The sequence below is a fragment of the Psittacula echo genome (genome assembly GCF_963264785.1).
Source record: "Psittacula echo genome assembly, chromosome: 6".
Taxonomy (NCBI): domain Eukaryota; kingdom Metazoa; phylum Chordata; class Aves; order Psittaciformes; family Psittacidae; genus Psittacula; species Psittacula echo.
Window position 1 is genome coordinate 8,960,497 of NC_137743.1, and position 16,730 is coordinate 8,977,226.

The 16,730-nt window shown below is 37.4% G+C and overlaps 1 protein-coding gene across 1 annotated transcript in view; it reads right to left on the reverse strand.

The window, feature by feature from the left end:
- ATRNL1 (attractin like 1) overlaps positions 1 to 16,730 on the reverse strand; it is a gene marked incomplete at both ends in the record, with an annotated part of 528,973 nt that overhangs the window by 428,755 nt on the left and 83,488 nt on the right. The window contains 2 exons of the mRNA XM_080620626.1: positions 7,159 to 7,313; positions 11,200 to 11,383. Of these exons, the coding sequence (XP_080476752.1) occupies positions 7,159 to 7,313; positions 11,200 to 11,383 (339 nt within the window). The remainder of the gene's footprint in view (positions 1 to 7,158; positions 7,314 to 11,199; positions 11,384 to 16,730) is intronic.

Sequence of the window (16,730 nt, forward strand, 5' to 3'; positions counted from 1 at the left end):
TTCTCCTTCTTAGCAGCTGGTGCAGTGCTATGGTTTTGACTTTCAGCCTGGGAACAGCACTGATAACACTGATGTTTTTAGTTGCTGCTCAGTAACGTTTAGTCTGACCAAGGACTTTGTGAGTCTCATGCTCTGCCAGGGAGGAGGGGAAAGCGGGACGAAGCAGAGACAGGACACCTGACCCAAACTAACCAAAGAGGTATTCCATACCACAGCACGTCATGCTCACTATATGAACTGGGGGCAGCTACCCAGAAGGGCTGGCTCACTGCTCAGGTCAGGTTGGGCATCGGTCAGTGGGTGGTGAGCAGTTGTATCCACTTCCCTCATTATTTCCCTTATCATTATTATTATTAGTGGCAGCAGCAGTGGTTTGTGTTATACCTTAGTTACTGGACTGCTCTTATCTCAACCCGTGGGAGTTACATTCTTTCAATTCTTCTCCCCATCCTTCCGGGGGGGGGGGAGGGGGAATGGGCAAGCAGCTGTGTGATTCTGGGTTGCCAGCTGGGCTTAAACCACAACAGGGGCCGAGAGGGCCCCTGTGTCACAGTTCCACAATTAAAAAACAAAGAAAGGACTTATTAAACCCAAGCTAATACTTCAAAAATATATCCTAAAGTTTTTAAGAGTACAGCTTTGAAATTTTTTATCTGCTGTTGGGCTGAAAACAAGTCCTTCAACATTTACATGTGTGCGTTTGTGTATATAGATACATACAAGTATGTATTTAATACATATATGTACATAAATACATAGTGTGGTAGTTGAGGTTTTTTTATTTTTAAGTAGTATTTCATCAGGTTCCCCAGGGAACCTAAAGCCCTCCTTTACAAATGAAAATCCACATGGACATGGCCTTCCAATAATGCTAGGGTCATATAAATTATAAATCAAACTTATACCATACATTTATCAGCACTGTAACATTAATTATAGGGCAACATAAGAAAGAAAGACACATGGTGTGTTTTTTAAAGTCATACCAGATACAAAGATTGAGGGTAAAAGAAAAACCAGTTGTAATGCTGCACCCCTCTATTCTTCCCAAACCTACAGGGGAGAACAGAGCAAGAAGGATTCTTGCTCAAAAAAGCTGATTGTTGGTACAGCCCAGAAGATGGAATGTGACTGGACATTCATAGTGTAACTTCTGGTATTTTGGGGGAAACTACCAGAGTTCTAATTTCTCTGGGAGGGTTTTCCGTGATTGTTGCAATATCAGGAGGCCAACAGCAAAAAGAAGAATCCATAATAGTTTTTTAGCTCATTTCAATTATACTGGAGCACATTCAGCCCACTGGAGCTGGTTCAAATACGGTATTTTTGATCAAATTAATGTAAATGCATGTATAAAGCATATCCTCAAATTTTCCTGACTTGCATCAAATAACCCTTAGTAATGGTCAAAGAATGAGATGTCTTCACAAAATTATTTCATTTGAGGTTTTTTAAACATTTAAATAAAACTAAAAACTACTTGTATGGAATGCTATTTATTTCACTACTTTTATCCTCTCACAGAATTCTGTCCAATTACTGAGATGGACTCATTACACTAACTTCTAATATTTTTTTTGGAGCAGAGTCAGACTAGAACTTTGTATGGTAGACATATCACCTTGATTTCTCTCTGAAGTGTATTCTATTCCTTATATAATATACATAATTAAATTTACCAAGTACTAAGAAAAAGCTCCCCAGCACACTAGCCTGGCTGAACCGCTCTACATCTGTGTGGGCAGCAAACACAATCCTGAAATTAAGGCCAACAATAATCAACTCATGATATTGTTGCTGAAGAAAAAAAGCAGACTGAACTAACATCACACTTTGTACCAAGATGAAAACATAAGAAAAACATCAATACTGTGCATGTCACACTTCCTCTCCAGTTCTATTATACATTCATTTGAACTAATCTCTGTGGGATCTAAGCACTCTGTAGAAATTAAAGTCAGTGGTGATTATTCTTTCAACCATGTCTCAGTCTCCCAATGGTATGCAATTTTGATATATTGCAAAGTAGTGTTAAGGAGTTGGGAGAACTTAGGATACAGATCCTAATATATAGTTACACAATTACACAGCAAAGACTGAAGAACAAGATAATATCTTATTTTGAAAGATACATCCCTATTAATTACAAGTATGCAGCCAGAGTTTCAGACACACACATCCTAGTTTGTACTGTCATTATTATGTAACTCCCTGATTTCCATAAAGCTGTCACACAGCACACACTTTCGCAAGCACTGCATATCTATTTTTGCTATATATAACTATTCAAATTAGTTTTCTAAACAAGAAAAATGCTGCAAGTATCTTTCTAAGTGTTATAATAGAAGAACTGAATAAACATCCTAGGTTTAACACTGACATTACATTCATAGCAGGCAAGAGCTCACCACCAGAAGCCTTTCAGCCTCTTTTTGTATACTGAACAGGTAACTATGGCACTCCGGTGAACAGTAGATAAAGAAAAGCTATAACTAACATCAGTTAGAAAACTGCAAGTCAACCACAGCATCTGACACTGAGTCCAGTGGCAGCCCAGTCCCCATTGCCATGGTTCCTCTTTCAACATAACATAAGCAGTTAACAGCTCGGTCAGACACTGTCATCGCTACGAGGAAATCAATGTGTGGATCGGCAAGGAGTTGCAGAGCAACTTGGGGGCCAGTTGTAGTAAAATATCAGAGAACAAAAGCACACCCAAGGCCAGGTTTTTAAAGCTCATTTTATGCAGGAAACATCCCGTCATAAGTATGTTTACTGCTATTTAAGTAAACACACCAAACAATATTTACTTATGAAAATTAGGGCATCATATAACATTCTCCAGATATCAAAGTCTTCAGCTTTAACAAGTATATTCACATGAAGTAAGTATTTAAAATGACTGAATTGAGTTCTTGGTTCATGACACATTTAACTGTCTAGAACTTATGCGTGTAGACCACGTTCACTACCTTGAGAACAATGACTGATCCCAGAAAAGGAAAAAACAAAATGCAATTTTACCTAAGCTTGGTAAAATTAATTACTTGAATTAGTATTATATTACAATACTATTGCAAGTGTTAATTAAATACTTGTCTCTCTCCACTGACTAGATGACTAGTCAGTATTACCAGATAGTATTTGAAAACAACCTTTTAGATAAACTTAACTGAGATTAATCCTGCCTGTGCTGGTTTTGGCTGAGATAGTTAATTTTCTCCATAGTAGCTGGTACAGTGCAATGTTTTGGATTTGTACTGAAAACAGTGTTGATAACACAGGGATGTTTTCATTATTGCTGAGCCCCACTTAGACACATTTAAGGCCTTTCCTGCTCCTCACCTCACCAGTGAGCAGGCTAACGGTACACAAGAAGCAGGGAGAGGGGCAGCCTGGACAGTTGATCCCAACTGACCTAAAGGTCAGTTCCCCACATCATATGGGGTCATGGTCAGCATGTAAACATGAGGGAAAAGGAAAAGAGGGGCATTGGGAGTGATGGTGTTTGTCCTCCCAAGTAACCATTACAGGTGATGGAGCTCTGTTGTCCCGGAACACCTGCCTGATCATGGGAAGTGGTGAATGAATTCCTTGTTTTGCTCTGCTTGCATGTGCAGCTTTTGCTTTTCCTATTAAACTCTTTATCTCAACCCATGAATTTTGTCTCTTTTACCCTTCTGGTTCTCTTTCCCATCCCACTGTGCAGGAGATTGTGCAAGTGGCTGTTCAGGGCTTAGCTGCTGGTGGAGGTTAAACCATGACACCCCCCAGATAGTCATTTCACATTAATATGAAAACCAGAAAGCATTTTCATGGATAATAAAAAGCTGAAGCCATCTATCCATATGACTATGTCACATATAATAAGAGAGATAATCAAAAGTATTCTATAGCCCAGCTTGAACATAAATAGTATGGGCTCTATCTCAAGGATTCAGCTGGTTTCTAGACAGCACCCATTTTTTACATGACAAAGTATTACGCTCCATCCTTTGCAAGATATCTAGGAAATGTGATACTGATAGCATCATAAATTTTTTTCTTCCAAGCATTGTTCAAAAACTCATGATACAAAGTAAAAAATAATTCTGAAACATACCCATTACATAATTATTTAATTTTTAGTAAAACGAGTATTTACTGACTTCTGAAAAAGTATGAATTTATATAATGCGTGCTGTGAGATTGTGGTTTCCATTTGGTGAAATGCATAATACAGAATATTAAGTCTAAATCAAATCCATCTTCATAGAATTATTTTTAAGAGTAATTACTACAATAGTTTAGTTTGTATTTTATCAGGTTGATAACACATGGAGAATATGACTTGCAAGAAAACATGAATACCATATTACGTATTGTAATTGACTAGAAAAAACAATGTATTGTTCGTTCCACTTGAAAAATGCATACAACATTTTCACAAAGTAAGAGCAAAAATTCCTGGTGCATGAAAGTCAAAGTTACACTTATTCAGGTCCTGGGATTCATGCTATTGATTCTCAAGTGTACATTCTACAAATAAATGTAGACCAATAAGTAATATTATCCTCTAAAATGAGGAGGGAGCTCTTTTTCATTAAAAATTAAAACCAGATGTAAACTGAAGTAAGAACAAAAATCAATACTCACACCATCAGACATCTACAAGAAGCTACAGAATATGTAATACAGGGATACAGTCAAAAATGCAACTGTTCTGAAAGGCGTTATTCACACACTCAGTGAAACTGACAGGAAATAACACATACATGTTCCATGTACTTAATTTACTGATCATTTTTGTATGAGAGCAAATGCATTGCATTGATATCTAGACAGAAAGCCATAAAGGGCCAACAACTAGTCCTATGAAAAGGATCTTGTCTCACCCTCTCCTACCAGTGTAATCAGTTGGTAAATGCTTGTCAAGAATAGATCCAGGCACTATCCACAGGCTACTCTCAACAGGATCATGCATGAGTCCATTTCACAGATTGCTCTGACACATTCCCCAATTTTTAGCTCCCAGGACAAGTGGTTGTGTTTTTTGGCATGAATATGACCCGTGTGTTTATATTTGCAGCCTATGCATAAAATATGAACATGAACATTAGGGAAAGGAAAAACTATTTATGGTAAGAACAGCAGTGGCAATAAACAAGACAGGAAACAGATATGGACTCATTAAATTCCCTTAGATTTACAGCCTCCACAATCCTACAGGGAGGTTTTTCCATAACTGCACAGCTCTAATGATTGGAACCATTCTACAGACTGAAAGCTTACAACCAAGTAGTCTCGCCTTGAGAGTGTCTTTTACCTTAACCAGTTTTCCTCCAAAGTGTATTCTTATCATATATTTATAAACAACAATCTTTCCTGCTCTCAGCTACTCTCTTGCAAAATTAAATATACCACATCCTTTTATTACCTACTAAAGGCTCCTCATGCTCCAGTCAGCCTTAATACCACTTGCCATGAAAGAGCCCTGTTTGAGTTAGTCTTTCTTAAATGTGTGTTGCCAAAATCCTACAAAGATATCCAGGGCCTTGAGAATGGTATTGATGCTTCCTCCTTCTTTTCATTAGGACTATATAGGCCACTTCTACAGCCACACACCGCTCCTGACTCAGACACACAAGCCACTGTCATTCAATTTGTAGGAATGATTTTTTATCATTCCCTAAGTGTATGACTTGCACCTTGTTCTATTAACCATTATCTCATGTCAACTGTCACTTCCAACCATCTCATTCTTCTTGAATGACATTCCAGCCTCCTCCCAATTGGTTGCCATCAAATTTCAGTGGGGTTCTTTTGCTACTCTTCGCTTCTACTTTTGAACTCTGATAACAGGGAATGAATTCTATATTTTGACATTGATACTGTATATTAGCAGGCTTTGGTACTTCAAAAGTAAACCTCTTTTTAGCACTATCATCCTAAGACTATTTCTGTTCATGAAGCTAAGCACAAATAGCAGCCATTTTCATTGCACTATTATCCATGGAAACATTTTTATCCTTATCATAAGGATACAAATGTATTCTATAGTCTACTATTGCCCTGATGCATTTAATATAGTTATCCCATTATTCTATACAAGGTAGTATGCCCCAGAATTTCCTCCTGCTCAGGAAGACCACTCATGTTAGACTGTGGGTAAGGCATTGGTACAAACATATGTGAAACAGACATATACCAAAGGCAGTTATTCTGATCAAGTAACATATTTCCTTCTCAAAGGCAGCAATCTTTTAATGAATACTCTGATCTGAAAAGGACAGGAAGAGGCAGGAGATGGGGGAGCAACTTGTCAGAGGAAGATACCCAGCAAAACACATGCATCTCATCCATCACCCCCAACCTGTGTTGTTTAGCTACAACTGCTATCTACCTCAGTCCATCTCCCAGGCAGTGTTTCTCTACACTCTACTTCTTGTGGCATGAACTTCCTATGTTTCTAAACTCCTCTTCAGCTTGTGGCAGCTCCTACCAGTTTCTTGAGCATCACCACCTGACTACCTCACCTCACCTTTGAGACTGCTGCCTGTGTTGGCTTCCCTTGATTTTCAATTCAGACCCACTGCAGTGCCCCTACATAAGCACTGAGCAATGCATTTATCAAACTGCCACTAACTCCAAACCTTTTTAGAAACCTCCCAAGTGCTATCTGAGGGGAAGTTGGGTTTGTTTCAGTTGGAGGTGGTGGTGTTAGTTTTTGGTTGGGGGTTTTATGTTTGGGATTTTGTTTTGTTTTGTTCGGGGGGGGGGGGTGGTTGGTTGGTTTTGTTCTTTTTAATTTAAGCATCATATTTTATTTGTACTATGTAGCTATTAATTATGAAAAATAACCACTAGTGTCTGTGTTCAACATGCTTTCATAACACCAAAAATGCACAAACTCTTGCAGTTCATTTAGCAACAACACATGCACTACTCATACTATAACACAGTATTGGGCACATTTTTTAAACCTCATCATTTTAGCTACTATGCTTTGCCCCGCAAACAACAAACCTATAGAACAAAAGACTGCTTTTAATTTTACCATATAATTTATAAATAACTTGAAGGTGTTTGGGATCAAGACTTTAAAGACTCACATTAGCTTGAGTTGAGAAAGCAACACTGTGGTACTTAAAACTCACATGAGAAGAGAAGAATACATACCTATATCATAAGCGAGGAAGTCGGCAGAAAAACACTTTGCACCATTACTCAGGGAAGTATCATTATGAGTGTTTCCACCAAAAATTAGCATAGCTCCATTGATTAAGACAGCTGAATGAAGGTACCTTGCAAAACCACTCTCCTTTAAAATAGTCCTGTGAAATACAAGAACAAATTAATTCACACTAACACGTGAAAACCTGTAGACACATCAAAAAAGTTCACAGATGAAAGCAATATAAAGTACAAGGAAAACACTAAAGCTATTGTTCAGTAAATATGATTAAATATACTCAAATTGCTTCCAGATTATGAAGTTGCTTTTGTTACAACAAATATATTTAACACTCATTTAAAATGTCATGCTTTCTTAATTAAAAAAAGCTGGTCAAATAATGCATCTGAAATAGATTGTATCATGTTTACATTCTTCAGAAGTGACTAATGATATGGCAAATTGCATTCAAAACTGAATGAAAACATTATTCTATTCCATATTGTGGCTTTGCTCAAGAATGCAATAAAGAACTCTTTAGAAGGCTAAAGAAACTTTAGACTATGCTAAGTATCGGAAAAGTAGAAACTCTTTTGTTTGTTAATTAACTGAACACTCAGAACTCAAAAAGAAATTGGTAGAAGTCATTCTAGGTGTGATAAAAACACTTGCACTGCTTCAGAAATATATTCAGGCTGTCAAACTCAAACACACAGAATTTCAGTACCAAAAAATAAATACATTCAAAAAATAGCCCATGCACATTGAGTCTTTGACCTCTCTTCGCTCATTTTAGGCTGTGACATGCAGTCTGCTTCGCACTAGGGCAATAATATGGGCCCAGCAGTAGCCAAGAGCTGTCAGTGCTGCAGTTTTATAGCAGCAGGTGTGGGGCTAGTAGAAAGAACAGAATACAGGCCTGATTCAATCACAGCAAATAAATCTCACCAAAGGACAAAGTAGCCACTTGTAGGTTTTGCCAGCTTGAATTACTTAAACAGACCAGCTGTAGACATGTTTGGGAAGAGCTGATCAGATGACCAGTACAGAATATTATTTACATTCACCTAATAACCTTTTACATGTCCAGAAATCCAACAGTTTCCAAGCTCAGACCCTCACTTTCCCTTGGGTTACTGTACACTGCTCACACTTATAATTAAATAGTTTTGTCATTTGGTTCCTGTAATGAACATACCAACTTGACAATCTTTCCTTCTGACTAAATAATACTGTCCTTGAATCATACCAATTCAACACTTGTTCAATGCATTTTCATCATCATAAGATTTGGGGGAGAAGGCTTGAAGTTTATTTCATTGCTTTGACATAATGGTGTAAATCAATCAGTAAACTCAAGATATTTTTTTAGCTGACAGGAGATAATACATTTAAACAAGCTGAGAGGAAAGCATTAAATCTAAATTCTGCCATTTAAATAGATTCCTCCCTACCCCTAGAAAGTTACTTCAAAGGAAATACCAAAGACTAAATGAAAGTAAATGAGGTTTTTTTAATTGCTTGAAAATGTGCTAATTCCTTCAAGCCACCAACATACCCACCAATGTGCTTCTGGCTTAACTCTTTTTTGTTGGTGGTGATTTGCATTTTTGTTGTGTAACACTAATTAATAGACTTAGAAAACAGAGCACCACCCAAGTGTGTTTTTCTAACCAAGAATTGGCATCATACAGAATACTTATGGTACCTAGCCAGAAAAATGTGGTATTTGATTTCGATTCATCAGTTAGCAATGTACAAAATTAGAAATGACAAGGAAATAGGACATTATTTTAAAAGTTATTTTCAACTAGCAACGGAGCAATCCTGCTGCTATGCATTGAAAGAATGAGGATATACTAAGAAGATATGGTCTTTGTCTATTTGACCTATAGATTTCAGTCTTTTGCTTTACCAGTTTTCTATAGCTCCTGCCTCCTAGCTTACATTAATTGCTATACACTAGGCTCTGTCTTGATTATCCTGCCTTGAAGCTGTCTAGATCACTAAAGTCTTAAAGAGCTGTACACTGTCCCAGGGAACAGCAGTCCCCCCCAGTTTTTATTTGGGCTACTCACTTTTCTACTTGTCACCCACCTGCACTGCCCCAGCCCTGTTCTCCACATTGTACAGGGGGGTTTATTCTCTAATTTTTGTACATAGTGTGCTGAGTTTCATCCCTCCTGGTAACCATAACTTTTCTCCAAGACTCAGCAGAAGTGGCAGCGTAATACACACCAAGTTTGTTAATTTGGCCATGATATCAATATTCATCATTCATCTCAGCATCACCAATGAGAGCAATCTCTAGAGCTTCCCATACCAACACATATCAACCCCTTGCAAATTATGTGTCTCAGCACAGTTTACACTGAATTCATTATTTATGCACATATACATGCATCTGCAAACATTAGGGCATGTCAACTGTACTAACGCCAGGAGCTGCATACAGCAGCATGGCATTATAATGGTAATAGAAATACCCAGGAGCCAGCAGGTGCTTCCACTATTTCAAGGCCATTATCTAAGCTCAGCACCACACTGTCCCCCAATTGCCAACTGCAGCAGTATGCAAGTAATGTGAAGCAATGCAGGTATTACGAACACTAATTCTCCATTATGTATTAGAAACAATGTTTGCATTAGGAATTAAAATATCAGCCCCTCATATACCAAGAAACATTAAGCCTGTACCTAATTGATATGAGAAATGAAAAGCCACATGCCACTGAATAAAATAAGTAATCAGCTTTGCATACCAAGACTTAGTGAAGCACACGAACCTCAGCCAGATCAGACAGAGAAACAGAGAATGTGAGAAAAACAGAGACCATGAGGAAAATCAACTGTGAGACTGAAAAAAACCATGTACATGGCCATAAGAAAGAACTCTGGTTCCACCTCTGCCTCATACTCCAATAAGGCCAGTGGTGTGCTCAGGCTCAGTTGCCTCACAGAGTGCTTTGAGTTCCGATTATAAATTGTCACAGATACAGCAAACAAAGGTTGTTTTACTACCTAAGTATCAATACTTCATCCTCTCAACCACAGTATAACCACCTTCCAGTGTAATATTCATGAAACAGAAGAGTTAAGTTCTCTACAAGCTGCAGTTTTTAACATAATGAATAAAAATATCCCAATAATTATTATTATATTGTTGAACAGGCCATCAAAAGATACAATATCACTTTGTTCCAAGAATAGACTATAATAAGAAAGTATTAAAATTCCAGCAATTTAAAAACACATTAACAGGGACAAAAAACTCTCGTAATAATATTTCCAAGTGCCATGAGTTAGTGACATTCAAAAATTAAGAGCCTCAGTGAAATCAAACCCACATTTCCAACATCTTTAGAGCAAGTCTGGTGTGCTTCAAGTTAAACCATTAATTCTCAAGACAAATATTAAACTGCAGGAATAAAATGTTCTGTAGAAATACTTCTTGACCTCAAATCGTCTCTATGGTAGGAATAAACTCTTAAGGTCACTTCCTATACATAGCATACAAGTACCATTCATAAGCTACAATAATCTTCAGGGACAAGGAACTGACAGAAATAGAAAACCCGAGAACATTAATAACTAAGGATCCGCATACAATACCAGGATTTTTCTCTCTTATTTCTAACAGTTCCATGAAGAAGAACCTCATGCAGTTCTTTGATTTCTCTACTTACTTACATAACAGGTACTTGAACGTGCATCAGCAGCATATTCATACCACGTGGAAACAGTACACGTTTTCTGTATAGCAGTTACTTCTGGATAGGAAACTTCTCTTATTTTCCGCAAAATGTGCGAAGTTTCCTCCCTGCCATTCCTTCTATGTGTAGCTCCATTAATTTGCTGGCTAAATTCTATTAATCATTAATCTGCTGGCCACAATTCTTCCATTTTGCTGCAGAGAATGTACTGCTCTGCAAACACAAAGGATCTCTGCCCATGACTTCACTAGAACCTTACTTTACCTTACTCAATGCTTATGTTTTCTTTCTCAGTAACTTATAATAGCTTCCTGCATTATAAATCCCACTTACCATGTCCGAGTATTAACCTCGTATCTGTAAAGATCATCCACCAATCCATATTTATTGCCAGGTAATGCCTTGTATCCACCATGGACATAAATAGATTTTGTCAGCTCATCATAGACACTTGTATGGCCATATCCACCTTGCACAATTGCTCCTTTTGTTTCTGGTACGAGCCAAGAATTAGACCCTGGAACAGATGGACAAAAGACATAGTTTAAGGTTTATTATTGCTAAGACACAATACTAGGAGCTTTAAGTATATAGAATCATTTTTCATTATAATTCTAAGTACAGCAATAATTGCAATTGGATAAAAGATATTCGACTACTATCTGCTATTTTTGATTAAATCACAAATACATTGTTGTCACAGGTGCCAAGCAGTATCAAATACTCTCCCACATGTGAGTTCAGCACACACAGAAAGCCAAAAAAAAACCAAAACAAAAAACAAAACTAACCTTTTGGAAAATAGGAAATTAAGGGTTATGATTAATTCTCTCCCAACCTTAACTTTGTCCCGCCAGACATGGCTGATGAGAATTCAGTGCTCCAGCTACTTCAGCTGTGTTAGAACACCTGTACTCGATCATGAGGAAATAGTCTGGAGAAGCCTGGCAGAAACTGAACTGCTGTGAAGTGTGAGAAGCTCAAAGTACCTACAGATGCAGATGCTTTGCTAGCAAACTGTACTGTTATTGAGCTAAAATCAGTTTCCAACTACCGCTTCTTAGTTATTTAACTGCAAATATATCTACTTAGTTGCGGATCACTCACAGAAGGATAATTTGATAGCAGCTCATTAAACTGGCACTTAAATCCACATTTTACATCACATCATTAATAACTGCAAAGAGACACCAGATAAAACCATTCACGATAGCTGCTGTTACTGAAGAATAAAATAACTGGAAAATATTTTACAGTAGCCATAAGAAAAGACAGAGAAGTTAAGTGGTCACTTGTTGCCTGTGGCCCTGACATTTCCTATTTTTTATGTCTCCATATTCCCAGCTGATGACATATGTCACAAAAAGAGCAAGCCAGGAGGTATTCCCTGTAGAAGCCAGCCTATTGTGGCAGCCAGTTCTATAGGTGTGAAATGGAAGAAATCATTCACTTGCAGCCTCTTGAAGATGAAGTCAGAAGAATACATAGTGTGGACAATAACTTCCAAAATGGAGCAGTCTCCTAATTCCAACCTAAACTGGTTGCCGTTATGAAGTTATTTATCCAAAGGTAGCACACACCACCACACACCTTGCTTCATCTGAAAGTTACTTTAAATTCCATTTCAATTTTTATCTGATATTCCATGGGTGAAAATTATCTCTTTTTCCTCTGGATTGTTCTGTTTAGTGAAAAGATTCATGACTTTCAGTCAGACTTTTTCTGTGTATGAACATCGATATTTGTGTAGTACACTATTTACATTCAACACAGTATATTTACCTTATCTATAGTATTTTATTCCCATCTCTATGTTGTGTAATATCAAACTATTAAGAACTGCAATTCTGAACACAAACATCAAATTTGTAGCAAAAATACTGTGTTTTAAACACAAATTACCTTGCTAACAGATAGATTTACTTGATACAATTTATCTAAGATAATTAGTGAGGAGTCAACTTGCAGCTACAACTTTCTATCTCCAACACCAGGGCTGATCACTATTGAAATGAAAAAATGAGGATGAAGATTGACATATATGCTTTTCAAGAAAAAAAGCACTATTCCTTCACATAAATTTTCATAATGGTGTTGATCGTACGCATCACAGAATAGTTTACATTTCACAGAATCAAAGATTCATGGAATGGTTTGGGTTAGAAGGGATCTCAAAGCTCATGTAGTTCCAACCCCCTGCCATGGCCAAGGACACCTTCCGCCACAGCAGGTTGCTCCAAGCCCCATCCAACCTGGCCTTGAACACTGCAAGGGATGGGGCATCTGGTTTATGTAGCATTACCATCCACAGTAAAATTGCAAGCTTTACATGACTTACAGCTATTCATATTTCTGCACATCTGCTTGTGTAATAAAAACCATGCGCTATAGATAATTAAGTAAATTTGAGCAAAAAGATCCAGCAACTTACTGAAATAAATGTCAAAAATGGGATTACAGTTTCTCCCAATTCCTAAAATTTAGTTGAGCTCAGTTTTGAGTATCAAAATGTGTATCTACAGTTTTGATATCTTTCACACTTCTTCAGCATCTTGTATATTGCACCATACAAACAAAAATACAATTCTGTCTGAATTTACAGACAGCACTATGCATATGATCTGGGCTTTTTTTTCCTAAGCGACTCATTGATATGGATCTTCACCTATCTTTTTTAAACAAAAATCCAATTTCTATTGAAGGTATTTACATAACTCTTCTCATACTCAACAATATCCCACTCTTTCTATCATTAGATCAGATGAAGTATTCGATTGACCAAATCAGCCATGCAAAACTGCATCCTCAACAGCTTAAAAAGCCAAATACAGAAGTATATCAGTGAATAAACAAACCAGAAAGAAGGAAATAGGATTTTTTGTTTATTTCCAGATTTCAATTTGTAAGCCTAATAGTGTAAAAATAAGATCAAATTAATTTTGAAATATAATCACAAAAAAAGGACATCATTCCAGTAACAGGGGCTTCTACTTTTCATTTGTAATTTGACATTTCTCATCAACATCTGGGCCATTTTCCAGAGAATTCTACCATGTAAAGTTTCTCTCAAAATGCTCAGGCAAGTCACTGTGATAACCTGAGACAATTACACGTGTCAGATGTTAAAGCGCTGGACACTGCTACAGGCTGCAATATTCTGGTCACCTTTGTCAAACAGAATGATATACTTCATGTCCAGCTTTCCCTTCCAGGACACAGAGCAAGTGAAAGAAAAGAGGCATTGACCAAAACACGTAAACAGGAAAAAAAATTACAGCTGAGATAGAAGCTAACCTCACCAGTTTTATGAACTGAAGCTGTGGATACGACTCCATTGCAAACTCTGCAGACACAGGAAGTGAAAACGCAGGCTCAGTAGCAAGCATTTTGAACAAAGCTGGTTAGATATCACCAAAGAATAGCAACCATGGTGCTGACATTAAAGACCAGAGGGAGGAGAAACAGGATACGGACAATTACAGACCTTAATCTCACCTCAGTAATAGGCAAATGTTTAGGACAAAGTTGGGCTTGTTTGGCTTTTTTAAAAAGGATAAATAAAAAAATGTTGAAGTAATGGGAAACTCTTTTACCAAACAATATAAATGTAACAAACTATTTACATCCCCTTTACCTAAAAAACAATTAAAGGAGAAGGAAGAGTACGTGATCTTCGTATCTGAGTTTTAGTAAGACACTTACTCTAGCGTCACAATGGGAAATTGTTAAATAAACCATTGTAACAGAATGGGACTTGAGCATGGAAAAAAGAAGCAGCAATGAACAGTGTTGAGAGGAGCTGGGATTATTAGGGAGACTTCTTCAGAATCAGATTGGGTGCATTTTATGACACTATCACAAATTCAATGTCTAATAATTGCATAAATTTAGTTCACAGAAGCAGCAGGAAAACATGCAGAATGAACTGGATGATCTTGGCTACAAGAAAAAAAAGGATCAAAATTCAACAATGACCTAAAGATACTGTGCACTGGGATTATCAACTTGAACTTCTATAAAATGGAAACTCATCCACTGATAATGACTGAGAAGAATAAGTAGCAGCACTGCTTCACCAGAGACAGTCATTAATGACTTTCTCACGGATGCAGTACAAATGTCATTTTACTACCTACCAAGCGAGGTGTTCCCGATAAAGTAGGATTAAGCTTAGTTAGCCAGGCACTGGTGAAATCTCACCTGGAATATCCCAAAGGCTTTATTAATAGTCCACATTCAAGAGAGATGAACTCCTTGTGGAAGAGGTACAGAGATGAGCTATTAGAATGACAGGAGAATAGATGAGGTTGCCTTAATTAGTCTTGCAAAAGAGAAGACTGGTATCTATAAACGTAATTCAAAGAGAATTCTAGGAAGGAAGACAAGCTGCTTATTAAACAATGTATCACCCAGAAAACAAGTGAATATAAACAGGCCATTGATAGAGGTAGTGTACGAATTAGAAGATGCCTAGCCACTAAAATTATAACCACTTTTCTAATGGCACTGTGAACAAACTCCAAACTGTTTAAGATGAATCCTCATACATTTTTGAAAGGAATTATGAAATATGATGTTTACATTTAAAAAGCACTGATTTTGATGGCCAAGGTCATAAATTTCAGTGTTTTGCTCATGGGAAGTTAATCACACCCAAAGACGTAAAATTATTCCATCATCAAATAATGAAACGCAAGAAAAGAGAAAGAAATAAAACTTTGTTTCTTGTTTTCTTTTTCTCCAATTCATGTCATTGTACAAGACTGGGATTGCCAAATCAAAAAAAACTGCAGATTTGAGCAATAATCTTTTTATCATTCAAAATAGAATAATTAAAATAGCATTTTGAGATATGGTTGTTTCCAAAATGATGTTTGAAAACCAGTATTTTTTTAATATGAAATAATAAATTCAGTCAGAATCCACAGAAAGTTAGATACATTGGCCTGATCTGTCCTTAAGACAATACAACCTTCAAACAGACAAGGTAAAAAGAATCATAGAATCATAGAATAGTTTGGGTTGGAAAGGACCTTGAGATCATCCAGTGTCCCGGAAAGGACTCAGTCGGAGATCAATGTGATCAGACAAAGCCATTTATTCTAGAAAACTAACTCTTTATATACTATTTCTTAAAGTTGTTTTCACTAACTTGGCCCATTGTGATTGGATACATATCTGTGAGGCCCTTAACAACTAACATATAATTGGTTAAGCACAGGTGTGAGAACCTGACCTTCAAAGTTTTCCAACAGTCCTCAATTTAACAACTCAGTAAATTCCTGCTCCTTCTTATCTTGCTGGGATTCTCACTCCCAGTGCCTTGCTCCCATCCTCCTTCACCTTTTGTTGTTCCTTGGTTCATGTCGGACTCCATGTAGGCACTTGCTGATCTGGGTATGTGGCTGTTCTTTGCCAGAAAATCATCCACATCTCCCCCTTTTTCTTTTTATACAAGCCAAACGCACTTTGTAGCACTCATAATCATTCGTTGGATACATTAAAAATACACAGCAACAAAATCAAAATCGTTAAAATGACAATAAACACCATTAGTCCACCTTTTACTAAAGCAACCAGCCAACCTGTCAGTCCCCATTCACCTAATAAATCGTCCAGCCAAAAGGCTTGCCCATCCTCATACACCATGTGTAAGATCTTAGCATGTTTCCATATTTCTTCAACAGATGCCAATCACAGGCTACTGAGTCTGCCATTTGTCTCCTGGATGGCTCTCTGATAACAGGGGAGGCCATCCCTCACATCAAGGTCTGGCATGGCATGTGTCCCCATCGCTCCACGCCTGCTGGGTTGCAGCCAACAGCGGAGCTAAAGGTTCTTCTTGGTGGCAAACACAGAGGCCA